Raw genomic sequence first — 24,578 nt, forward strand, 5'->3', positions numbered from 1 at the left:
CCCTACCTGCCTGCAGCTTTGACAGACAGACCCCCCCCCCCCCGACAGCCCCCCGACACCCCCCAAGAAGCGGGGGCTGTGCCTCTGGCTGGGGCTGGGGTTTGCTTCCAAGCTAAACCTCGCCCTTGCTATCCACCCACCCTGGAGCACGGCAGGCGTGCCAGGAGGATCGCTGCCGGCGGCTGCGCTTCTCTCCAGGGCATCCGGAGCAAGGTCAGCTGCCGAGCGCAGCCACGTCCCTCCCCGGGCAGCCCGGGGTGCTGTCGGAGAGGCAGCCCAGCACCTTCCCCCCCCGACACACTGTTTTTTCAGCGGTGGTCCCTGCAAGCTTGCTCCTGTACAGTTTGGGCTGCAACTGACTGCCTCTCTTATTTGCAATGATTTTGGAGAAAGGCGTCGAATATTTGGCAGGCAGACAGACGGTCACTGTGGAGCAGCGTGGTTTGCAGAGCAGGTCGCCAGCCCTGCAATTGTTGGGAGTTGCTGCTACTTGCATATCTAAATATGCCCTTTCAGCGGGCGCTCTCAGTCGAAACTGCCATCTTTTGCCTCATTGTCAACCTCGGCGAGGTTACGCATCGTTTGCTGACTCACAGCCTCCTGCTCTAATTACTCGTCTCCCCTCCCTGGAGCCGCCCGGCCAGTCCCAGCACATTGCATCTCACTGCCCGGCTGTGCTGCTTGCTGTGGGGGCTGGAGCTGGGGCACCCCAGGCAAACCCCCTCCCCGCACCCATCCCTGCCCACTGGCATCGCAGCTCCAGTCCCTGAGTGCAGCCGCAAGCAGCTCTCCTGGTCGCCTGGTCCGGTATCCCACTGCTTGCGCCCCCCCTGAGATGGTTTTGGGGTGCAGCTGGGGGGGCTGGTGGGCACGCACATGGCGTTACCCGACCCATCATCCAGGCGCAGTGCTAGGGGGGTTTCAGGGCTGGCTGCCTTACCGGGCATCCTGCCAGGCATCACCCTACCGAGGGGTGTTCGCTCCTGCACACGCCCTCTGGGGTCCCTTCGAGCATCCTGGCCACACAGCCCCCAACCCACCCCTACCCCCACCCCCTTGGTGAGCCGGAGCCTGGCCTCCCCCTCGGCAGCAGTGGTGGCTGGGACGAGCCATGCACTAAACCCGTTAGCTGAGCCTCTTTGATCCCCATCTGATATGATCAGCCGGCCAGTAAGCTCTCAGCTGGGCCCAGCGTGATTTCCAGTGTCGCAGCTATTCGAACAGACGCCGCGATTACTGCCAGGGTCGGGCTGGTCCCACTTCTTGTCCTGCTCCTCTGCGCTGACTGGGGCTCCTCTCTGCCCAGAAACAAAGCTGCAAAGGAAAGATCCAGCTCTGCCCTTAACAGCAACAACAATTTAATATTTATTATTTATATTTTTATATTAATACTAATAAATATTTATTATTTAAATATCCCCTCCCCCATCCTGGGCTTGCCATCACGGTGTTGTGCTGGTGGGAAGAGCCTGCTCTGTGCCCCGGCAGCTCGCTTCTGGGAGATTTGCACCTTCCAAGAAGAGGCGACCCAAACCCACCCATCCCAGCAAGCCAGATGGGTACAGGGGCTGAAGTTGGCTTTAATTAATTTAATTTTTATCTCCCTCCACGTTTGGGCAGTAATATTGGGGTGGAAACAACATCCCTGCAAATCCATCTTGCTAACAGAGGTGAAACCAAGCCGGGTAATCCGGTGGTAACAGCAGCACTTCAAGCCGGGTAATGCAGTTGCGCTCGCCGTGGAAGAGAAGATATTTTATTTATTTATATATCAAGAGAAAAAAAAAAAAAACATATATGTGTTTGCACAGGCTTCTGTCTGTCACAGAATGGTACAACCACGCATCTTATCTCGTAAAGCCATATTTTGGCCCTTTTTTTTCCCCCAAGAAAGTGAATTTTAAGCACCGGGAGACAGTGATGGTTTCTTTGGAGCTGTTACGATCTGCCATGTACAATAAATCCGTCTTAGTTTGTGGATTATTGGCCCAATAGACCGTAACAGCTCTGTCAGCCCCTCCTGGCATGCTGTGTCCAGCAAGCTCAGCCTTCTGTGGGTTTTCCTTTCTTTTTTTTTTTTTTTTTTTATTTTTTAGCAGAAATTTGCTAAGGATTTTTCCATGCTGTGTGCATGTACAGCAGCTGATATGGAAATCACAGGAGCTCAGTTGCGTGCCCAGGTTTTGGGGTTTTGAGTTTTTTATGCTTTTTTAAAAATGTATTTCCCCCTCTGAAAATACCCAAAGGCACGAACTTGCACGCTGAAGTTCAAGCCCCCAAAATACGATGAAGCAGGAAGGCAGATCTGTCCCTGCCAGAGCGCAGCAGGCTGGTGAGGGGCTGCCTTGGGTCGGGCTTGTTGGGGATGGGGTTTTGCTGCTTTCCAGCAGGATTTTCCCTGGACAGCCCCGCTCCTGCCAGCCGTCCGTTCCTGGTCCCCTGTGCTTGATCCAAGCCTGGAAAAACAGGATTTCCCAGGGATGGTGTGGGATGATGTGCTGGCCCCTCCCTCTTCACCAGGCAGGGTGCTGTGTGGCACATGCTCCTGTCACCCCCAGCCTGAATTTGAGTGGGGTCCCTCTGGAGAGGGGGGAACCTGCAGCTGGTCCTGCCCTGATCCTGCCCCAAACCCAGGCTCCCCTGGTCGTGCAGTGTGGGCTTAGCACGACCCTGGGTGATGCAGTGGGGTGAGATGTGGGGTGAAAAGTGGGGTGCAGGCATAGGGTGAGCCGTGGAGGGGAGGCACAGGATGCCAGTGTGGGGCACAGGTGTGGGGCACAGGTGCAGACATGGGGTTCAGGCACAAGGCACAGGCATGGGGTGCTGGTGCAGGCATGGGGCACAGGTGTGGGGTGAAGTTTGGGGTGCAGGTGTTGGGCACAGGCATGGTGTGAAGTATAGAGTGCCAGTTACAGGTGCAGGTGTGGGGTGCCAGTGCAGGCGCAGGTGCAGGCATGGGGGTGTGGGTGCTGGCACAGGCAGCAGCGGGTGTACTGGTTTGCCCTCTGCCACCAGCTTGCCTGTGCCCCTCTCTCCCTGGGCCATTCCCCTCTTGCCCAGTACCTGTGGGCTCTGCTCTCCCTGGAGGTTGCCAGCAGCCAGTGGCATGGGTTGGGGAGACTGGATCTGCTGTGGGGCTGGGGGACACACATGTCTGCCTCTGTCCTTGAGGCTGAGCAGGGGACACCTGCCTGGAGGAGGGCACATGGGATTTGGGATGGAGCAGGCTGAGTGCTCGGTGCCATCAGCGATAGCTCATCAGGACAGGGCTGGCAGGTAGTCCCCACCGTGCCAGGGATGGCTGGTGTTGGTGGTGCCACGGGGGGCTGCTGGCCGGCGGTGCCTTTTAAGTCCCCCCAGCCCCTGTGCTGGGGGAGCAGCTCTGGTCCCAGCAGCTCTGTAAGCCCATTAAGAGCTCAGGGAGCCTTACACCTCGGGGGTCTGCAGGAGGGACTTGCACTAGTTCAGCTTAAACCCCTTGAGCTGAAGCAGGGCTGCCTGCTGCGGGGACATGAGGACGTCCATGGCCATCCTCCAGAGACACCCGTCCTGAATCCCCTGTGGGTACCGGCTGCTTCCCTTGGCCACGAGGGACGGTGCAATCTTCAGCCCTGGGAGTTCCCTGCTGTGGGGTTTTGGCTTTGATGCATTGTTAAAATGCACTGTTGGGGTAAAAAAGTACCTCTTTCTCTGCAAAATCCTTAAAGGAGGATCCTCCTTCTCTGGGTGCTGTGGTTCAGCTTCGTGGTGTGTAGGGAAAAGATGTGGGGAGGGCATGTGGGTCCATCCAGGGTGCACAAGGGTGGGGAAGCCACACTGGTCAAGGGGAACCTGGTCAGGAATTTCTGGGGAATTTTTTCTACCTTTACCTGGATGTGCCCTATCTTAAATGTGTCAGAAACTACCAAAAGAGGAAAAAACCTCCAAGGATGGGTTCTTTGTGAAGCCCTTGGGATGGAAATGTGCCTTCCTTGGCTTTGTGAGCACAGCATTGCCCACAGCCTGCCCTCAGTCACACCTTGGGTTTGTTGATCACTTGCCAGAAGACCAAGGAAGGCATTGTGGACAGTCCCTAAAATGCTGGTAGCTCATCCGAGCCGCAGGCACAGGTTTCTTTCTGCGTGATCCACCGCCTGCATGGCCAAGTTCCCCAGTGCTCCTGCTCACTGGGGGATGGAGATGGCAGGGGCTCCTTGCCCAGCTTGCCCCCACAGCCCCTGCTCATCCCCCGGGCTGGCTCGGGCTCATCCACCATGGAGCATGTCACTGAGGGCAAGGTGCAGGACTCCCTGGCATGGCAGTGCCAGCATGGGGAAGAGGGAGGAGATGAAGCAGGCTGGAGAAAGCAGCAGGTGGAGGAGGATGTCCATTGTGGAAGTTAAGAGCAGGCGGTGGGGACACCAACCCTCTGGGTTGGTGGCTCATGCACTGGTGACCCTTTTCCTCCCATCTTGGGGGCTTGCCAGTGCTGTGGCAGGAGGTCCTGTCTGGAGATGGGGATGTGGGTGCTGGGTTTCAGGAGGGCATGGGATCAAACCCTTCCTCATGGGTGAAGGAAGACGTTTCTCTTTAAGGGGGTTCACAGTCTAACAGGCAGGTCCCTGGGGGAGGCTGGGGGCTCTGATCCCACCCTAGGCTGGCTGGAGAAGGAGTGGACCACCACGGTGCAGGCACCAACTGTGACAACCACATCCAGCTTGTTCCTTGCCATTCCAGCTTGGCACCTTGTTCCTCAGCTTTTGAGGAAGTGAGTAAAGGCAGAAGCATTGATACCTAACTCAGAGCTTGGGGCCAAGAAGGACCAGTGAGTCCAGGAGGATGCTTGCACCCTGTAATCGGGTCCCTTCAAAGCACATCTCCAGTGCGATTAGCTCATCACATCAGGACCTTTCCAGCTCCCGCCATGCAGTGTTTCCTTTATGCTCAAGGCTCGATCTTGTGGCTGTTCCCTACCTTTTTCTGTGTTGTGACAACTTTTAGACAGGTTTTTCCATGTTGTGGTCATGTGTAGAGTGAACCCCTCTGTTTCTTACTGTGTGTCCTGCAGCTCTTTCATCTGTGGGTCCCCCTGTCCTGACCCATGTCATGGCTGGTGGTGACACCTTCCCGCTTCCCAGGGCCTGAACTCTGCTTGTTGGCTGTCTTGTGGCTGGTTCTTTGAGATCTGCGAGCTTCACCATCACACTTGTGCTTTTTTTGGTAGGGCACAGTGCGTGTAGTTGAATTACTGCAGAATCAGAGAATGGGTTGGGTTGGAAGAAATCTTCAAAGATCATCCAGTCCAGCCCCACTGCCATGGGGCGCATGGCTCTGTCCAACCTGGCCTTGCACACTCCCAGGGATGGGGCATGCACGCTTCTCTGGGCAACCTGTGCCAGTGGCTCACCACCCTCATTGTTAAATATTTCTTCCTTATGTCCAACCTAACCCTACTCCTCTTCCAGTTTAAAATCATTGCCGCTTGTCCTGTCACAACAGGCCTTGGTGAAAAGTCTCTCTCCACCTTTCTTATACACCCCCGTCGTACATGGAAAGGCCACAGTAAGGGCTTGCAGCTGTGTGTGAGACACCCACTGAAAATCTAAGCGTTGTGTAGCACAGTCTGAATGCTTTCTGCAGCCAGGCTGGTAGCTGATCAAAGACAGGAGCTGGGTCTTGATACGACCCCTCCCTGCCATGCCACCGCATCCCTGTGGCAGGACTTCTTGTCCCAACAGTTTCCTGGGAACTGTTTTCCTAATGCCCTTTCCCATCAGGTTGCCCAGGATTGCTGTTCTTCCACTTTCTGCTGGCATGCTGCAGGGAAGGAAGGCACCCTTCCTCTTGGGCTGATTCTTGAAGGAGCATCAAGACCCAAGAGGGCTGTTACCTCCTCCAAAGGAGACCTTGTCTTGGGTAGGTGCATCGCCTGTGCTTCTCTGGCCTCAGACGTGTTTGCCCATCTGCAAGCATGGTGTGCGTGGGTGCAGGTCTCCTTCCCATCTGTGGTCCTGGCTGACGGTAAAACTTGGAGCTTATGCCATCATGGGTGGTGACCACTGAAGCTGGTGTCATGACATCTTGCCACAACAGCCAGGGCAGGGCACCCCAGGAGTGCCCCAGTGCGAGGGCTTACCGAGATGTGGTGCAAACCATCCCTGCAGCTGTGACAAGCTGGTTGCTCCCTGGGTTCCAGCAGGTATGAAAGGGAGGAGCATCACTGGGTGTAGTGCTATGACTACCTGTCATGGAAAAGCCAAAGGGGAGGAGGAGGGCAATGAGGGTCGCAGGAGACCTGAAGACTGCTGAAACCAGCGTCTGAGGTGTTCCCTGGAGTAAGCCAAAATGATAGAGCATCTGCAGAGCCTCACAGTCACTGAAGGTGTCGGCAGCAAGTGGCCCCATCCACTGGTACCCACTGGCCTTCTGGCAGAAGGCTTTTCTCCACCCAGGTCTCCAGCACCATCCTCTTGCTCAGCATCTCCCAGCCCACCACGCAGAGCCCAGCAGGTCCCACTCAGCTCACCTGTGGTGTCTTGAGTTGTCCTGGGCTCTCTGGTTCCACCCCTACCACCTCTGGCAGGATCCAGCTCAGTGCTGGGGTCACGGGTGTCCTCTTGGTTGCTCCAGGGATGGGGAAGCTCCTGGGGTGCATGGGTGAGCTTGGGTGAGTGCTTGTGTCCAAGCTAGAGCACGTCAGGGTTTGCTCTCTATTATTCTGGATCTAAAAGGAAAAAAAGTGATTGCTTTTCCCAGTCCCTGCATTTCCTGAGAGCAGCCTAGTTCCTAGCTTATCTTCAGACAGCCTCAGGGGTATTCCCTTGGAGTTTGGGAGTTTAATCAGGCATTGCTGGGGCATGTGAACTCTGTGTCGAGTTGCTGTTCCCATGGAGGGGAGCGCTTCTTGCAGATATTTGGGTTGGCGTGCCTGGGCTGGGGGCTGGGCTGGCTGGGAACACGCTGCTGCTCCTTTTTCTGGGGATGTGATGGGGAATGGCCGGGGGTTGATGATCCGCCTGGCCAGGGGTGGCTTGTGGGCAGGATGCTGGCAGAGGCTGTGGGCAGGGCGGCTTCCCAAGGACAACCCCGCAGTGGGGCTGGCTGTGCTTGGATGCTCTGGTTTGGCCGCAGTGGGAGGGAGCTTTCGTCCCTTCCAGCCCTGCCTCTGCCACCTGCCTCTTTTCTGAACCCATGGATTTTCCTTGCAGCATCCTGGGCGGGGTCCACTGGTCCCCACCATCCATCCTGACCTTGTGCCCTCCTCCAGGCCCTGGGGCTGCTCTGGCCCCTTCAGCCCTGACCCAACTCTGCCACTTATTTTATTTCTGGTGATTCTGAATTCAGCAGAGAATCAGGACCCGGGTGGAAATGCCCGATGCCGGGCTCTGTTTCACCAGTGAAATCAAGGGCTTTTGTTGCTGGCTCTTCAGCAGGCAGTATTTCTTTTTTTGGGGGCTGGATATATTCCTGGCAAGTAAAATGACGGATGCTCTGTTCCGTTTCCAGTGGCAGTGTTTCAGATTCCTTGCTCCAGGGCAGGAGCCGAGCGAACTCCGATTCCGGAGCAGCTCTGGTACCTTGGCAGCTTAAAGGCCATGGGGTTTGCTTGAATGACAAGTGCCGCTGAGCACGGGGAAAGCTCGGGAGAGGTGGTTTTGTGTGGTGTGCCCTCCATCTCTTGCAGGAGAAAAAGCCCACCGAGCAGGGAGGCAGCTTTTTATTGTCTTCATATTTCGCAGGCAGCCCAGGCGGTGGTGGAAAGGTGATGCACAGGAGGCTGGTGAGCCCTGCGTTGCTGGCGAGCGGGGATGCTCCCTGAGGCACTGCCGGGGAGGCGAGGAGAGGCGCAAAGACTTGGGGCATGGCTGTGTGTCTTCAACCTAGGAGCTCTTGGATGCCTCTTACCCGGCTCTGCCCGCACCTCCTGCTGTACCCGGCTTGGAGGGATGGGTGTGGATCCTGGCAGCTGGCTGAGCTGCATCCTGCAGCACTGGCGAGCCTGAGCCATTGGGGAGGACGGGATCTGCCAGCAGGGCGTGCCTGCTGGGAAGCTGCAGTGCTGGGGATGAAGCATGAGGGAAGGGGGTCCACAGCCTGGTGGGGGTCAGGGCAGGTCAGAGACCTGCCTTCATGAGGCTCCCCAGCCTTTTTTTGGCCCGTCGGGATGGACCTGAGGCATGTGAGGGTCTGCAGGCAGGGCTTGGGATGGTGCTGGCAGCGGGCAGGGTTTTCTCATCCCTGTCAGAGCTGCCCTGTGCTTTCTTTTGCTGCTGGAGGTGACCCTGACTGCTGCCTGCGCAGGAGGGTGCTGACAGCTGGGCAGCAAGGCCTGCCCCCCAAAACCTCTCAAGCCTCACTGGTCCACTGGGCTTATGGAGTTTACTGGGAGGGATTCCCCTGGGCAGCACGGGAGGCTGTGATGTGTGGGCTGGCCAGCCCCATCGCTGCGGCAAGTTTTGTCTGTGCTGAGCAAGGCTGTGGGGCTGAAAGGAGACCGACCTGGACTCCCTAAGGTCTACAGGGTGCACCACTGCCCCCTCCCAAAGCTGAGCTGGTCTTCTTCCCTCTGCCAAGCCCCTTTCTCTTCTTCCTCCTATTTCCCTCCTGCCAGCAAGGCCAAGGAAAATGCATTGCTGATCAAAAATAACAACTGCCGGCAGATCCAGACAATGGATAAACCCCCAGTGAGGGCGAGGGCGACCCGAATCCTCCCAGAGGAAGACGGGATTATTTGCCGTCCTCTTAGACATCTGTCAATAGCTGTCATTGGCGGACCCGGATGGCTTTCCGATGGTGCCACCGCCTTTCTGGCAGTAAAAGCAATTCCTCCAAAGCAGTCGCCCTGAGGAGTGGGTGCTCGCTGGAGGCTTGGGTAGAATTGCATGCCTTAATTCCACTGGCACATAGGCAGCAGGGACGCAGCCCTCCAGGGTGTTTCTGGTGTCAGCAGCAGAGATGCCTTCTGGATGCCAATGTCTTCTTGAGACTGCAGAGCGGTGGCTGGCTGGGCTGCATGCTCACTGCACCCTTGCTTGTGCATCTCCTGCCCTGCTTCCCTGCACTGTCTTTGTCCATGGGGTGCAGGCACTGAGGTGTTAGCCTTGACCTGCCACCCTGGAGGTCTTATGACTAAATTCCCCACCACTCATTAATGACCAAACTCAAATGCACTGAGCTGGCTCCGGTGCTCTCTCGAGTGTGTGCTTCTGCTGCCAGCATGCTTCTTGCCCACCAGTGGTGACAGTGACACAGGTGCTGGCATGGGTGAATTGGCCTTTCCCACCGCCAGCTCTCCTGGGATCTGGAGCAGACCCTTGGTTTGTGCTGTGCCACCACGGAGCTGCCTAGTGGGATGTGGAGGGGTGATGTTTTGAGAGAGTAGGGAGCACAAGGGGACCTCTCCAGGCTGGGGCTGCTCTTAGAGGTGGCACTTACGGACTTGGGCACCACTGGAAGTGGCACTGATGGATTTGGGGCTCTTCACCATCAAATATTCCCATGTGACAGTGCCTACAACTTTTTTCTTATTTTTAATTAACTTCTTGGAGCTCTGTGCCTGCTGATCAGTCTCTCTGTGACCTGGTTATTGGTTAGACCCCAAGTAATTTATGCTGTAATCGCTCCATCTGTTAACAGGAACAATTCACACGTCTTAGCTTGGCCTTGGTGGGCTGTGTGCGGGCCTGCTGGGGGCGAAGCCTTGTCTGGGATCCTGCAGCCCCTTGTGGTGGCTCTTGGGGCTTCTGCCAGGATGCCCGTTTTTGCTGGCATCTGCCCCTGGGCAGTACCTGCCCCCTACCCACCTGGCCCCAACACCCTAGGGTCATTCAGCCTGGTCTTCTGAACTTCAGAGCCGTGACATCACCTTGGAGACCTGCCTTGAGGGAGGGAACACTGGGGACTAGCTGGACCAAAGAGCTGGGGGTCCCTCCAGGAGGGTCTGGGAGGGCTTTGCAGAGGGCACGGGGTTCTTGCTGGGCTGGGAGTGATGCCACATCTCCAGAATGGCAATGTTAGGCAAGGCGATGCCAAGCTGGGGGGAGTGGGCGAGCAGCAGAGAGCCGTGCCATGGCGCGTGAATGTCAGCTGCTGCTTGGCTGTGAGCTGGGCTCGTGCGAGCTTGGATCTGTTCAATCCCATTTGGAGGGGGGGCACAAGCCAGGGGGGGGGCCTTCCCGAGGCTCAATCTGGTAGGTTTTAGTTACAGTCATTTTAGGATTTGGGCAGCAAATTGGTGCAGCTTTGGCACTGGGGGGAGAAATGGATGAGCGCCGCGGAAGTGAGGCTGCCAAGACTCCCTCATCCCCCCGAACTGGGGAAGGGGGGGGTCGTGCAGGTGGGTGCAGCCCCCAGGCTGAGCAGTGTGGCCGTCACCCGGCTCTCTGGGTAGCAGCTGGGTGAGCGGAGGAGGGGAGGAGGTGCTTGGTGTTGTCCGCAGGGCACCCGCAGCCCTGCAATGCTCGGGTGGACGCTTCAAATCGCGTTATCTCCATAACCGCCCGGCTCTGGCCGCTCCGAGTGGCAGCGGAGATAAGTGGATTTCCAGGGAGCGCCTGGTCGTCTGACATTTAAGACTCCTTAATCCGTAACCACCACCCTGCGGAGGCAGGACGCAGCCACGTTTCCCGGCCGGGCGGTGTGGGGCTGCCCTGGGCGCAGGTCGGTCCCTGCAGCGGTGGCTCTGGCTGTGCTGGCACCGCAGCTCACCAGGGTGGCGTGGTGTGCTCGGGGCTGGCCGCAGGGTGAGGTTCAAGGATGGGCATGGAAGCAGCAGTGTCCCTGGGGACATCCTTGTCCTCTCCGCAGTGGTAACCTCCTTGGAAGTCCAGGGCGTGTTGGTGATCGTTTCTGCCTTTCTTGGGTACAAGCTGGGCATCCCTGCATGGCTGTGCCATACCAGGATTGTGTGCCAGTGCATTGGGCAGCCCACTGCAGCCATGGGGTTATGTGGGGAAACCCACCACCAGTGGGGGAAAAATATGTCTTGGATGGAGCGCTAGCATAGGGAGCCCACCTGGCGAGGTGACATCACCTCCTGCCTGCTCAGCTGGGCACCTGCAGGACAGTGGCATGGCCTCACCTCACCGTGCCTGGAGGGTGTGCTTGGCAGGGCACGTGTCTGGCCCTTGGTGGCTGGGCTGTGCGTGCATCCAGGGCTGCTCTTGGGAGGCATCACCACAGCAGAGCGGCTGCCTGCAAGGAAGAGACGGGTGAAAGCCACTCTGTGCACCATGATGATTTGCCATCTGCTTCCAGGGCTAACTCCAGATGCTGGATTTAATCTTCCATAGCCTTTTTAATTCAGGAGTTGGCTTCTTAACATCCCTCAGTGCCACCTCAGCAGCAGAGATGAGCAGAGTGGCTGCCACAACTGGCCCTTCGAAGGATGTCCTGGAGCACGGGAGATGAACTATATCCACGCGAGTTGCCCATCTGGCAGTCCGTCGTACCTCTGGCTTGTTAACCTGCAAACACCCAGGGCGAGGCTTAGCATTTATAACACCACTCAAACCTCTACCAGGCCTTGGTGTCCTCTCCTGATGTCTGGATAAAATTTGGTGGGCGATGGTGACTTCCATGGTGCATCCAGGAGTCGATCTGGCTGGACCAGTTTTTCGGAGGATGAACTGGAAGAGCAGAGCTTGGAGGCTGTTGGGTTGATGGAGGCAATGGCTTGCAAACAACAAAATGAAGGACATCCTTTGCCTCAGGGTGCCTGGTTACCAGGCACAGCGTTCTTCCTGAATGGGTGTCCCAGAGGGATGTTCAGCCTTGGGAGATCACAGCTTGATTTCTCTCTTCATTCACCTCATTTCCCCATGTGGCTTTCATAGAAGCAGCAGCCCAGAGGTGATGGTGCCATGGGTCTCTGCCCTGCCAGCAGTCCCAGTGGCCAGTTCTTCCCTGGCTGAGTCCCTGGAAGCTCAAGACTTGATGGTGCTTCCTAGTGTGGTTGGAGAGGTCCAGTAGCCCTTCGGTCTGGTGCCTGCTGCCTGACTTGTGGTCGATGAGGCTGTGATGAGACGTCACTGCTGGCTTTCAGTTGACCTGTGTCACCTGGTGGAAAGACCAGCAGGTCTGACTGCTGTGGAAATTGAGTACCTGGGAGCTGAGTCAGGTGTTGTGGTGCTGGGATTGGAGGAGCTTTGAATCTTCTTCTGGTGGTGCTTGTTCTCCTGAACCTTTGACCTGGGTTGCAGCTAGACCCTCTGACCCTACAGGGTGCTACAGGGTGGTGGTCCTGTTCTACCTGCTGGCTTTGCTCATCCTAGGGTGTGTTTCAGACACCAGGAGCCTCAAGGGTGTCTTAGGATGCCCCATGCATTGCTCCCACCACCCATGGCTCCGGAGTCCTGCCTATCCCTCGGTTTTGTCCATGACTGTTGGCCAGGGTGGCTGGGGAGCACGGCCTCTGGAGCAGTAGCTCTAGCTGGGATGGTGCCTTCAGCTGCAGCATCCCTCAACCTACATCCTTCTTGGGATGCCTTGGAGAGGGGCAAGTGATAGTGGTGGATGTCCTCCTTAGGGCTGCCTGTGGTGCAGCTGAGTCTGTCCATTTGTCCATCCGTTTGTCCGTCCATCACCAGGGCTTTGCTAGGGAGGTGGGCACTGCTCTGGGCAGACAGCCGCATGGCGAGGGGAAGGAAGCAGGGACAAAAACCTGGTGGAGGGGACAATTACTGCCTTTCTCAAGGCTGAAAAGATGCCGGGGTCCCTTCCGTCCTCATCCTCCGTCTGCTTCGGCTGGACAAAGCCACCGCCCCCAGTGCCCACCCAGCGCCCAGGGATTAGAAAAAAGCCGAATTTTTATATTCTCCCTTTGTCTCTGGAGCCCGGGAGCAGCTCGGCTCTGGCTTTGCTGCTTTCTTCTCTCTTTACAGCCGTGTCTGTGCACGGCTGACGGCACGGCTGACCAACTGGCAGCTTTTCCAGGAGGAGGTTGATTTATTTAAAATTAAAGGAAAGCAGAAGTTCTTTCTTGAAGACGAAGACTTTTTACATCGCAGGAGCTGATGGCTTTCCAGCGATGCAGTGAAATAACACAGGGGAGCGGGCTGGAAATCGCAGCTTGTCATTTTTTTGTGAGAAGCAAAGCTCCTCTCCTGCTCCCGTCTGACGGTAAATGGTGCCCGCAATCAGGGATACTCTTAGTCCATCAGCTGGTGATGGTTTCTCTGGATGCTGAACTACCAGAGATCCTTTTGCAACCTTTATTTTTCCTGGCGCTGCTAGGACTATTACAGCACGGTCCTATGAGGTCAGCCTGTGTGTCAGGATGGAGGGAGCCCCGGGGCAAAGCGAAGAGGGGCTGTGGGGTGGTGCTGGGCTGAGCTTTGGGGGGAAGCCCTGGGCTGAGCTGCTGGGACACTCTCTGACCCTCTGGGCTCAGGCTGTACTTGGCAGGGAAGTTGTGGAGGGCGGGGAGCAGGGGCTTGCGAAGGGCTGGGAAGCTCCTGAGTGCGGGCTGGGGCCTCCCGACCTTGGTGGTGTCCCCTTGAACCTTGGCGTCCCTCCAGGTTGCTAAGCTGCCCGGTGCAAAGACCCGGGCGAGGGAGCCCATCACGTGCCCCTTAATGCCATGGCTGGGACTAAGCACCTTCTGACAGGGACCCAGATGACGCTGCCCGGCGCCTTCCCCGGGGGATGGGGACCAGAAAAGGGGCAGAAACGGGACGGGGGGGCCCTCATGGTCTTTGCTGGGGTCAATCATAAAGAAGGGATTAAGATCATTAATTCCTCCCCCCGCTGCAGTTAACAACCTGCCTGGGCAGAGGCTGGCGAGGAGCAGCTGAGATGTCTGCTGCGCTGGGTGGTCCTGCAGTGTTGGGCTGTGAGGGAGACATCCCCTTCGTGCAAATTAGCCAGGCACCCCACAGTCCTGGGGTCCCTGGAGGGGGGACTGGCCCGTGCCACCTGGCATGGCAGTGGTGCCCGGTGCCTGCCGCTGCGGAGGAGTGCGGCCCTGGGGGGCTGGAGGGCAGCGCCGGGCCGTTGCAGATGGCGGGAGCTGGCGGAGGCAGAGCAGCAGCCAGGACAATGGTGGGATTGTGCGGTGGCGCCACTCAGCATGGCTCGGCACAGCTCGGCATGGCTCAGCACAGCTCAGCGTAGCACCCTGTGCCAGCAGCTGAGCACCGTCTTGCGTCACTGGGGCTGGGAGGGGACATGGCGGTGTGCCCCTTGTCCCCACAGGCAGCAGAGGACCTGCATCTGGTGGGCTGGGCTGGCTTCGTCCTGCAGGGTCACCTGCTGCGGCAGTGGGTGCTTGGGGAGCCCGTGCTCCAGGCTCTGCAGCCGTCAGCCCCAGTCGGAGGAGGCTGCGACTGGTGGGGGCTTGGAGCTGTTGGCACCCAGTTTATGCAGCAGGGTGGGACTGGCGGGCAGCTGCCTGCTAGTGCCAACTGGGAAAGGCTGACTGTGGAGGAAGATGTGAAGTGATGGAGATGGCGACCATGGCATGCCTCCATCCCATGTCTTCCCCACTTGAGCACCTGGACCCTGCTGCCCTGTGCCATGGGGTAAGGGGGACCCCTCGGCGTGGCAGCAAGATCCACGTGGGCACGACTTGGAATTTTTTTCTGAGTGATGTGGGACGTGCCCCTGGAGAGCCCCGGTAAATGCTACAGCAGCACCACAGCTCGGTGGTTGTGGTGCTGCCAGGCAAGCAGGCAGGCTGGTAAATCCTGGGCAGATCCGTCCTGGCACTGGGCTCCCACGCTGAGCGGGCTGCGGCACCGCGGGCGGAAGAGGCGCAGGGCCGCAGGAAAGGCAGCTGCGGGCAGGCGCAAGATAACACTGCCGCGTGGCTTTATCTCATATCCTCCTGTCCGGTGCTTTTCCTGCTCCGCTCCCTGCTCCGGCCCCAGCACCCGTTGCTTTCGACGTTAAGGTGTGACCCATCCTAACGCCTCCAGGGATGGGACCCCACCTCCCTGGCAGACGGGGATGGGAGCCCCAGCCGCACGGCAGCAGCTCACCCACGCTCCCAGCACCCATTTTGGGGGCACCCCAGCCTCGCCGCCCCCTGGCATCCCCCTGCCCAGAGCGCAGCGCAGTGCCTGGGGAAGGGCTGCTTCCTGCTGCCACAGCCCTCCCTCTCCACATGGCCTGGCCAGCTCCAGGCTGGAACTCAAGCCCTGCATCGATCCGCGCTGCATCTTAAATCAGCTGAAGCAAGCGGTTTTTAGTGTGAGGGTGGGGGGGCTTCTCCGCAGGCAAGCCAGCTCTGGCACTGGGGTGAGACGGCTGCCTTCGTCTGCCAGTACCGTGGTGCTTGGCGCGGTGACCTTGCCCCTGTCAGCGTTTTAATGGTGATGCCTGCAGCTCAGCTGCAGAACTGTGTCCGTAGGGAAGGGCCTGGGCTGTAGCAGGGTTGCGGGGGTTGCGTTGCAGCTCGGCTGTGGTGAAGGGGACACGAAGGGTGATGGATGAGCAGGGTGCAAGTGGTGCAGGGATGCCCCTCACTCTGCTGCATCACCCCTGGGCAGGAGCAAGGGTCCCAGCAGGGCTTTCTGCACATGGCCACATCCTTGCCCAGGCTCCAGAGGGGAAGCTGGCGGGATAGCTAGGGTAGAGGGTGGGGTAGGCGAGTGGCCTCCTCCTGGTGCTGCCCTCCCCCAGCTGCTGCTGGGGTGGGGACGTGGGTTCCTGCTCTGCTAAGCCCTGCAGCTTTTCTCCTCTAAAGCCTGATTACTCTGGCGGTGCCTGTGCGTGCGTGCATGTGTGCTCGGGAGGGGAGGAGGAGGAATTTCACAACAACAAGTGTTCACAGGCACACTGGGCCCAGCTGCCCCAGAGCTGCCCCAGGGACGGTGGCATTGTCCCCGCAGCGGGGAACGGTGCTGAGAGGAGGCTTTTGCTGTTGCTGCCAAGCCCCTGCCGCCGCCAGAGTGGCTGCGTGGCTGTGGTGGGCATGCAGGCAGGGCACGCAGGGCCATGGCCAAAGGTCAGCACTGGGGCATGGAGGTGGCTGTTGTGGCTCCCCGTGGGGTTTGAAGGGGACACCGTGGTTGCCCATGGGGTTTGGTGGTAGATGCCACAGGGGTTTGGAGGCAGATGCTGCAGCTCCCTATGGGCTTTGGAGGTGGCACTGCAGGGGCTTGGAACGGGATGCCGCTTCATCTCTTTCGTGGAGTTTGGAGGTGAAGCTGTAGCTCCCCATGTGGCTTCCTTTCCTTGCCTGGTGTGCAGTGCTGGCCTGGGGACCAGGGTCCAAGGGGTGGAAGAGAAGGAGGAGAAGGGTGAGAGGCTCAGCATGATCTGAGCTGGGTGAGCAGCAGATGTGGAGGGGCAGGGGAGCTGGGGTGCAGCCCTGCAACCTGCTGCCTCTGTGGCACCTGGCCAGGGGGTGCGGGCAACTGCTGGGTGGGGACTGGGGGCCCCTTGCACGATCTCTGGCTGCCAGCGCAGGGACATCCTGTGAACACCCGCGGTCCCATCCGGCACAGGGGCTGCATGTCGCTGGAGCAGAGTAGGGGATGAGCCCCGTGACTTCCCTGGGGCTGCAGTCCCTGGGGGAGGAGAGCTGGGCACAGAAAGCCTTTAAGCATTGGAGTGCCATTGCTACCACGCCAGGACTTCCCCTGTGACCCCCCATTTCTGTCTGGACGGTGACCCTTTTAAAGAGCAGTGGAACGGATCTCCACCGAGGTCCGTTCCCTGGAGTTTCTTTGTTTGCGGCACTGAGACTTTCATGGCAGGGGGAGGAAGAGCTGCTTTGAAAAGCCTGTTGGCTCTTGCCAGTGCTAACTCTCTTTTCTTTTCTACTTCCAGAGCCGCATGTTGTGTACCAGAGCCGCAGAGTATGTTTTTGCACTGAGATCGGCCTGAAGTACTCTGCAGCCGACGCCAGAGGAGACGCCCCATTGATGAGCGTTCCCGTCTGAGCTTTCCCTGGTGGCTGGCGGGCTGGTGCTACTAGAAGGGCTTTGGGGGTCTTTCGCTTTGGCATTGGGGGTGGGGTTTTGGTGTTTGGCTGGTTTTTTTTTTTTTTTTTTTTTTTAATTTTGGGTTTGGTTTTGTTGTGCTCTGGGCACCATGTCAAATTTGGGCTCCCATCAAGACACTGGGAACAAGCCAGAGACGGAAAAAAATAACCAAGATGACTCTCAACCCCCTGTCAACTCCGAGAGGAGGAACAAAAGTGGAATAATAAGTGAACCTTTGAACAAAAGTCTTAAGAAGTCCCGTCCACTCTCCCACTATTCCACCTTTGGTAGCAGCAGCTCGGTAAGCGAACATTCAGAGAAAGGCAACCCCTTAGCTAATGGCAATGAAGCGACTGTGGATAAAAGTCATTCTACCTCAAAGCACAAAAACATCTCTAGTATGCTGAGCAAATTAGACCGGGTGTCGGAGATCTCCTCAGAAGGACAGACCGCCCTACAACAGTTTGCTCAGTCGACAGAAATGCTCAAAAGAGTGGTACAGGAGCATCTTCCTCTAGCAAGCGACCACGGGACTGGTATCTCTGACATGGAGGCAGTCTCAGCTGCAGAGACAATGAACGGCCCCTCTGATTTTCCTTACCTGGGGGCTTTTCCCATCAACCCAGGCCTTTTCATTATGACCCCTGCCGGCGTGTTTCTGGCAGAGAGCGCGCTCCATATGGCTGGCTTGGCAGAGTATCCCATGCAGAATGAGTTGGCATCTGCCATCAATTCGGGGAAAAAGAAACGGAAAAGATGCGGCATGTGCCCGCCCTGCCGAAGACGGATAAACTGCGAGCAGTGCAGCAGTTGTAGGAATCGCAAAACTGGCCACCAGATTTGCAAATTCCGAAAATGTGAAGAACTCAAAAAGAAGCCTTCTGCAGCACTGGAGGTAACCGGCCCCTCTCAGGCACCCTAACCCCTCCTCGGGCTGCACTCCTGGGTTCGGATCTTGCCCTAGATAATAAAACACCTGGTACTTCTTACTTTCTTATTTTTCCCTTTTCCATTAACAGTTGTCACCATGAGATGTGTGCTCTGCCCTGTGCCCCCAGTTCCTGCCCTCCTTGACGCACTGGAGTTGATCGGCTTAGGGGGGAGGGCTGGGGCCTCTCCCTGGGGTCCCCGGCCATGTGGGGAGTAGCTCTCCCCTTTGCAGGCGTGGGCAGCAGTGGGTCTCTGCTTGACTTTTAGCGTTGGCATCCCTTGTCCCCAGTGGGCTGCAGCTTCCAAAGCCAGGGAGTGGCTCCTGACCTGGCAGTCGGGTTAGAGGATGGGGAGGCAGGAGGCGGCTTTTTGGATTGTGAGTAATCGGTGATAGTGATACCTGTGGCCATGTTGCAGCTGGAGCCCAGACCCTTAGCTCACCCTTTGCTCTGAGCAGAAGCACGGCGGTCTGTGGGTGGTAAACAACTGCAGCGTGTCCTGAGCAGCGTCTCCCATGCTGTAGCCATGCCAGGTCTCCCTGGGCCAGCATGTCTGGGGCGGTCAGGATGAGTCCACAAGGTACCAGCTGGGTTTTCCAGTGGTGGCTGAGCTGTGGTCCCTGCAGGCAGCGTGCCTGCTTTGGCACCTGGAGGAGCAGGATGCCCAGATCCTCCTGATGTGAGCCTTTGGGGCGGTACTTGGGCTGTCAGTGCCCACCACAGTCTGCCTATGGATGTTGCCCTTGGCCTCGGAGGGGAGCTGCTGTAAGCTACTGCTGGGTTGGGGTGCCACCTTGTCAGTTCTGCCAGGGAGGTATGATACTCACATGGGGAGCACAGGACGAGTCTGGTGACTTGGGTCATCACACGGGTCTGAAGTGCAGGCAGGGCTGTGGGCAGCTGCTGGTGGCATGGTGTGGCGTGGGTGAGGGCTGGGTGCCAGCAGCACTGGGATGCAATGCAGAGGTGGTGTGTGTGCACGCTGCTCTGGCAGAGCCTGCTTCTTGCCGCACCCCTGTGGGTGCTCTGGGCCAAGACCTGTCTTCTGGGTCCCCCACGTGCTGTGCTTAGGCCAGGTTTGATATTTGTGGGAGGCAATCCCACCGTCAGCTGTGCTGGCATGCTGCTTCCTGCCAGTGAGCGCATCCCTGGAGCCAGCAAAGGCTAAGAAGTCACCCGGGCATCAGCTGGATTGCATATCCTGGCATGAGGGCATTGCCCATCCTCTGTCCCAAAGAGACAACAGACCATTTTCTTAGCCACATTCTACGTTTTTCAATTAGCATCAGCTCTGAATGAATAGTGAAGGGGAAAAAAAAAATCTGTTTGGGCGGTGGGGATGAGGAGAGGGGGACTGTGTCTTTCAAAAACCGCTGTATTGCTAAATTATATTCTTGTTCTAATTTGCTGAGTCAGTGATCTGGAAAAAGGGAAAAAGGGAGAAAAAAAAAAAGTTCATCTCTTCCAAAGAGTCCTAAAGCGGGTCAATAGACTCAGAGCTTGCAGAAGCTGGAGGAGTTGCTTCCTTCTCCCAGCACTGCGCTGGGTCTGGGGATGATAAATAGCACTGGGAGCCTGTGAAACGGTCACCCCCTTGACTGGTTTCCCCATCCTGTGGCTGGTTGAGAAACTGGAGCCACTGAAATAGGACTCTTCATGTGATAGAGTTAGGCTCCCCCAGAGATGGGTTCCCATCCCTCCTGGGCACGACCGTGGGTGTGTTGAGGCTGAAAAGAGATGTGCTGGTGGGGATGGATGCCTGGGAGATGTGGGTCACTCCAGGACATCCCTGTCCCCTTTTCAGAGCAGATCTTCCTCTCTCGCAGGGTATCCACTTGCGCCGTGTGTTGACCTTGGTAGGGTTGAACGAGATTGTGGCTGTGTGTGGCTGGGACAGGGATGCTAGGGCCCTGGTTGATGTCCAAAGGTCACCTGCGTCAGTGGCTGGGTTGTTAAACCTCACCCTATGTAACCAGCCCTGGCAATGCGTTGTGTTGGGCCAGCCGTAAGGCAGCTACTGGCACCTGCCTCGTGGTGGAGACCTATCTGGAGGTGGCGGTGGCCAGGATGCAGAGCTGCTGCCAGTTTGGCGGCTCCAAGGACTGCTGGTCCTGATGGGGTGCCATCACACTGTAGTGCTTAATACCAGGACAGGAGCGGCCAGTCAGTGGCCCTTTATATGGGGCTGAAAAATTCACAGGGCTTTGTGAAGCATCATGTGGGGGAGTTGTGCCATTGCCCCGGAGAAGAGCAGCCAGCAGTGGCTCTGGTCTGGCAGCCCAGTGCATCCAGAGGAGCGTCCTTGGAGAGCCTGGACAGGGGCCGCAGCTGTGATTAAACATTGATCTAAAATCAAGCAGTAAAAAAAATAGAATTAAACCTTTATGGTGGCATAAAAAAACGGGCTAAATCCCTCTGCCGCCGTTAAGCTTTATCTGCACATCTACAGAGCCCGAATAACCGGTTGCTGCTGGTGTCCCAGTGGTGGCTGGCTGAGGCTCTAAGACCAGTGAGGCAAGGTGGATGCTTGGAGCAGGCAGCAGCATGTCCCTGCACTGACCAGGCCCCTCCGGGCTCTGCCAGTCCCAGCAACCCCAGGTAATGCCATGAGGGCTGGTGGCCATGCCTGGGCAGGTCACCCTGGGCTTGTCTCTGGAGCTGTAGGTCACATAAAGGCCACAGATAGTCAGGATATGACTGAGCAGAGGTATTCTCCGTCCTGAGAAGCCTTGGTGAAGTGCCTTGGTGCCTCAGCTAGTGCTGGTGTGAGGGTCACTGCCACCCTCACATGGGTCTCACAGACAAGAGACTTCTCACCAAGGCCATCATGACAGGACAAGGGGCAGCAGTTTTAAACTGGAAGAGGGCAGGGTTAGGTTGGACATAAGGAAAAAATGCTTTATGATGTGGGCAGTGAGGCACTGAACACGACGCCCAGAGAAGCTGTGGATGCCCCATTGCTGGAAGGGTTCAAGGTCAGGTTGGACAAGGCTTTGAGGAACCTGATCTAGTGAAAGAGCTGCACACAGCAGGGGGGTTGGACTGGATGGTCTGTGAAGGTCCCTTCCAACTCAGGTAATTCTGTGATTCTGTGATCGTGGAGATGAGGGGGTGAGCTATCCTGGGCATCCACATTAGAGCTAGCTGTCCATCTTCCTTTAATAACAAAGGAGCATAGGTGTTCAAGGTGATCTGTATCAGACATCTCCCTCCAGACCCATTAGGAGCTCCCTCTCCCCTTACTCCTCTCTCCTGGGATGATGTATCTGTGTTGGTGGCCCTTGCTAGCAAGTCCGCTATGCTCTGCCCTGCCAGGTCCATGTCTGGTGCCTTGGGCGGCATCCAATGTGGGCAGCATGCTGTGCCGCAGCCCCGTGCATCATCGGCCAGAGGCACTTGTATCTTCCCCAGATGCCTGATTACATATTGCAGAGACCTTTGGGGAAGCGGTGATGCCTGCAGCTCCTTGCTCACTGACTGCCCGAGCTGGGTTTGCCCAGAGGACCAGGCACAGGCTGGAAGCAGGAAGAAGGAGCTGGGCACCACCAGCTCCTGCCCATTATTGCCATTTGCCCCCCTCCCCTTGCGCAAGCCCCATGTTTATCTCGTGGTGCCGATGGAAGTGAGCATGTTGGGGTCCGTCCCACAGGTGTGGGGGGAGATGCTGTCCTGGTTACTCATTGAGGTTTGGTGAGTGTCTTGATCAGAGAGAAGGATCCAATGAGAGCCGTCTGGCTCCTGCATGGAGTTAGGGACTGGACTGTGGCATGGTTTTGACTCTTGGGACAACACATGGGGTGTCCCTAGCCCTGCACAGGGGCCCGACACTGGGAGTGGGGCTGGGGCTGGCTGTCACCCACACCACCCTGTGGCAGCCCAGACTGCAGCCCTGTGCCCATCACTGCAGCCTGTGGCTTCTTTTCCATTGGTGTCCCTTGCTTGTTTGAAGAGGCAGGAGCCCAAGGGCCCTCTGAGGCATGTGCTCTTGGTGATGATGTCCTATGTGCTGGCTAGCATAACTTGGCCTTCCTCGGGGGCTGTTGGCATTGAGACGTTGTGGCCCTTGCATACTCCACCCACAGTCTCATGAATGCTGAAGAGGCTTCCAACACCATCCAGCTGGGAAACATGCTGGGCTCTTCTTCCAGAGGATGGCAGAGCTGTTTGGGCTATTGCCCCACACCGCTTCTCCTGGAGGTGGCTTCAGAGGGGTCTCATCTGTTGTTGGGTGCTTTGTTATGTGTGGGATTGAGCCTGGTAGGACTCATCCCTCTTCCCCTGCGAGACGCTGAGAGGTCCTTGCTGGTGCCGCTCTCTTGGGGACAAGGTTGTTCAGCGTGGCTGGGTGGCAGCAGGGTGCTTCCTATGTGTCCTGAGCAGCTCCCAGGCCCTGTGGCCCCAGGCCCAGCCAGCTCACTCCCTGACCCATCTGCTGGCCGGGCTCCTGTCCGCTGGGCGTCTGCCCACCCACGGCAGGGACGGTGGGGGCTGGCAGCGAGGGCCACGACGTGCTGGGCCGTGCCAGCTCACCGCGGCCCGGCCATTGTGCTCGGTGCTGGCTGCAGGGGAAGTTGGGGGCCCCGCCATTGTGCCGGCCGTGGCGCGGGGACGCGGGAACAATGGCCGAGCTGTTCTGCCAGGGAGGGGGGGCCAGCAGCAGGGGGACCCCGTCTCCCTCCTTCTGGCATCCCAGCATTTGCCGGCAGGCTGGAAACCTTGGGATGTGTGGCGGCAACGGGGGATGCTGAGCCTGGGCTGGATCTGTCCCGAGGCCAGTGACCAGGATGCAGGGCAGGGGTGGGAGCGGGGGGTGTGGGCATGCAGCCCTGGTGCCGCGCGGCTGTGCCGGACCCGACCTAACGTCTTGTCCCTTCTTCTTCTATCCCCCTCCCTGTCTCTCTTCCTTTCCAGAAGGTGATGCTTCCTACAGGAGCCGCGTTCAGATGGTTCCAGTAGGAATGGGAATCCCAAAGCTCTGTCATCCAAGTGCAATGTCACTGCTTGCTTGTGTTGTCTCAGGCAAGGGATTTTTGGCTGAAATGAATGGATGCACCTGTGTCTCTTTAGAACCAAAAATATTTTCTCGCAAATCTCATTCCTGTTTTTATAATTTTTTTTTTGCGTTCGTTTTAACATCTTCGAGTCCTAGTCAGACATTTAACTGCTTTTCAAATAAAAATAATTAAAAGAAAAAAACAATGGATCTGTAAAGTACCAAGACTTAATAGACAGAGTATGGACAATCAGTTTCTTTCTGTGTTTTGGTGTTGATGTTGTTTATGTGTGAAAGATGCAGTACTTGTGTAGGGAATGTAAATTTACAGTAACCTTTTAAAATCTAGTTACTAATAAGCACTACTGTAATTTAGCACAGTTGTTTAATTGCACCCTCATTTATACTTTTTATTTGATTCTTTCCCATCATACAATAGAGTGGATAGTTTATAGAATGCCTCAACTTCATGTTTATAAATGAGAATATGTTTAAAGCGATGTAGTATCCCTTTTCCTAGCCATTCACCTATGTAAGTTTAACCCGCAAGAGGTTCGGTATAAAAGGTGGAAGAAAACAACTGCTACACAACTGGCAGTCTTTGAAAAAAGAAAAAATAATTAAAAACAAAAAAGAAAAAATGTCAATGTTAGTTTATTAATATAGAACAAGAAACACTGCATACAGAAAAACCTCCTAATTGCAACGGTTTACTCCTAGAAGTAATTTTTGTAAACTTACTGAAGTTAAAATCAAAATAAAAATAATACTGCAGGACCTGTGCTGAAGCAGTTACAAAAAGTGATATTTCTCTCCTGTTCAGATCCCCGTCTCCCCAGCTCTCTCTACATCATTAAATTGAAATGCTGTTTGTAATGTTTTAGCGATCCAGGCTGTTTTTGTGAATAAAATGAATGCATGTTTTGTGTCATGATTTACAGCTTTGTTATTTCTCTCCCACCCCTTTTTCCAGCCATCCAGGCCCCCCAGTGCCGATGGCAGCTGGTCCCCCCGCCAGCCTTTGCCTGCCCGTACCCCGTCCCACCACTGCTGCCTGCCAACTGCAGGGGACCTTGCTGGTGCCGGTGCCGGAGCATGGCGGCGGCTGGCCCGGGTGGGACAGCGTGATGTGCTGAGCTGGAGTCACCCCGGCTGCTAAATCCGCACGGTTAATCCTGGCAGCGGCTGGGCTAAGCCAGCCCCAGCTCTTCCTGGGGATATTTCCCAGTTTGACCTGCCGGGAGTTTTACCAGGTAGCGTGTCGCCGTTTGTTTTGGTAAGACAGTATCAACAACGCACCCTTGAGAATCACGGTGAGGCTCATTTTATCAGGACAAGTCCAAAACAAGCTCCTGAAGGTGGGTGAGCTCAGCAGGCTGAGTGCCCGATGCTTTCCAGCCGGGCCCGGTGCCTGTGTGGTGTCAGCGGGAGCCACTTGGGGTGGGGGGAACGTTGGATGGGCTCAGCCATGGACAAGCTGGAGGGGTTGTGGCTGGTGCTAGGGGTGCTGTGCTCAGCATTGCACTGGGCATATGGGCTGTGTGCCCCCTGCCAGCCCCCGCGAGGGGCTTCTGGACACATGGGCAAGGCCATCCCAGCTTATGGGTAGAGGCAGATCTGCCTGGAGCCAGCAGTGCCAGCTCTGCCTTCCTGCGGTGAGGTAGCGAGAGCCTTTGTCCCTGGCTCCAGCCAGCGTTTGGGCCAGCATCTGTTGACCAGATGTGCGCCTGGAGGAGAGGGGGAGTGACG

At 56.9% G+C, this 24,578-nt stretch overlaps 1 protein-coding gene across 5 annotated transcripts in view; it reads left to right on the forward strand.

The window, feature by feature from the left end:
* CXXC5 (CXXC finger protein 5) overlaps positions 1 to 23,763 on the forward strand; it is a 38,224-nt gene extending 14,461 nt beyond the window's left edge. For 2 of the 5 annotated variants that reach the window (XM_037397818.1, XM_037397821.1), the window contains exons 2-3: positions 16,753 to 17,802; positions 22,748 to 23,763. In XM_037397818.1, coding sequence (XP_037253715.1) covers positions 17,017 to 17,802; positions 22,748 to 22,792 — 831 coding nt within the window. In that variant the 5' untranslated portion in view covers positions 16,753 to 17,016 and the 3' untranslated portion in view covers positions 22,793 to 23,763. Of the gene's footprint in view, positions 1 to 5,747; positions 5,896 to 9,330; positions 9,342 to 16,752; positions 17,887 to 22,747 lie in introns of those variants that run through there. The other 3 variants (XM_037397819.1, XM_037397820.1, XR_005105789.1) reach the window with 3 other exon arrangements.
* Positions 23,764 to 24,578: the final 815 nt, after the last annotated feature.

This window comes from Falco rusticolus, chromosome 8 (assembly GCF_015220075.1).
Source record: "Falco rusticolus isolate bFalRus1 chromosome 8, bFalRus1.pri, whole genome shotgun sequence".
In the NCBI taxonomy this organism is placed as follows: Eukaryota; Metazoa; Chordata; class Aves; order Falconiformes; family Falconidae; genus Falco; species Falco rusticolus.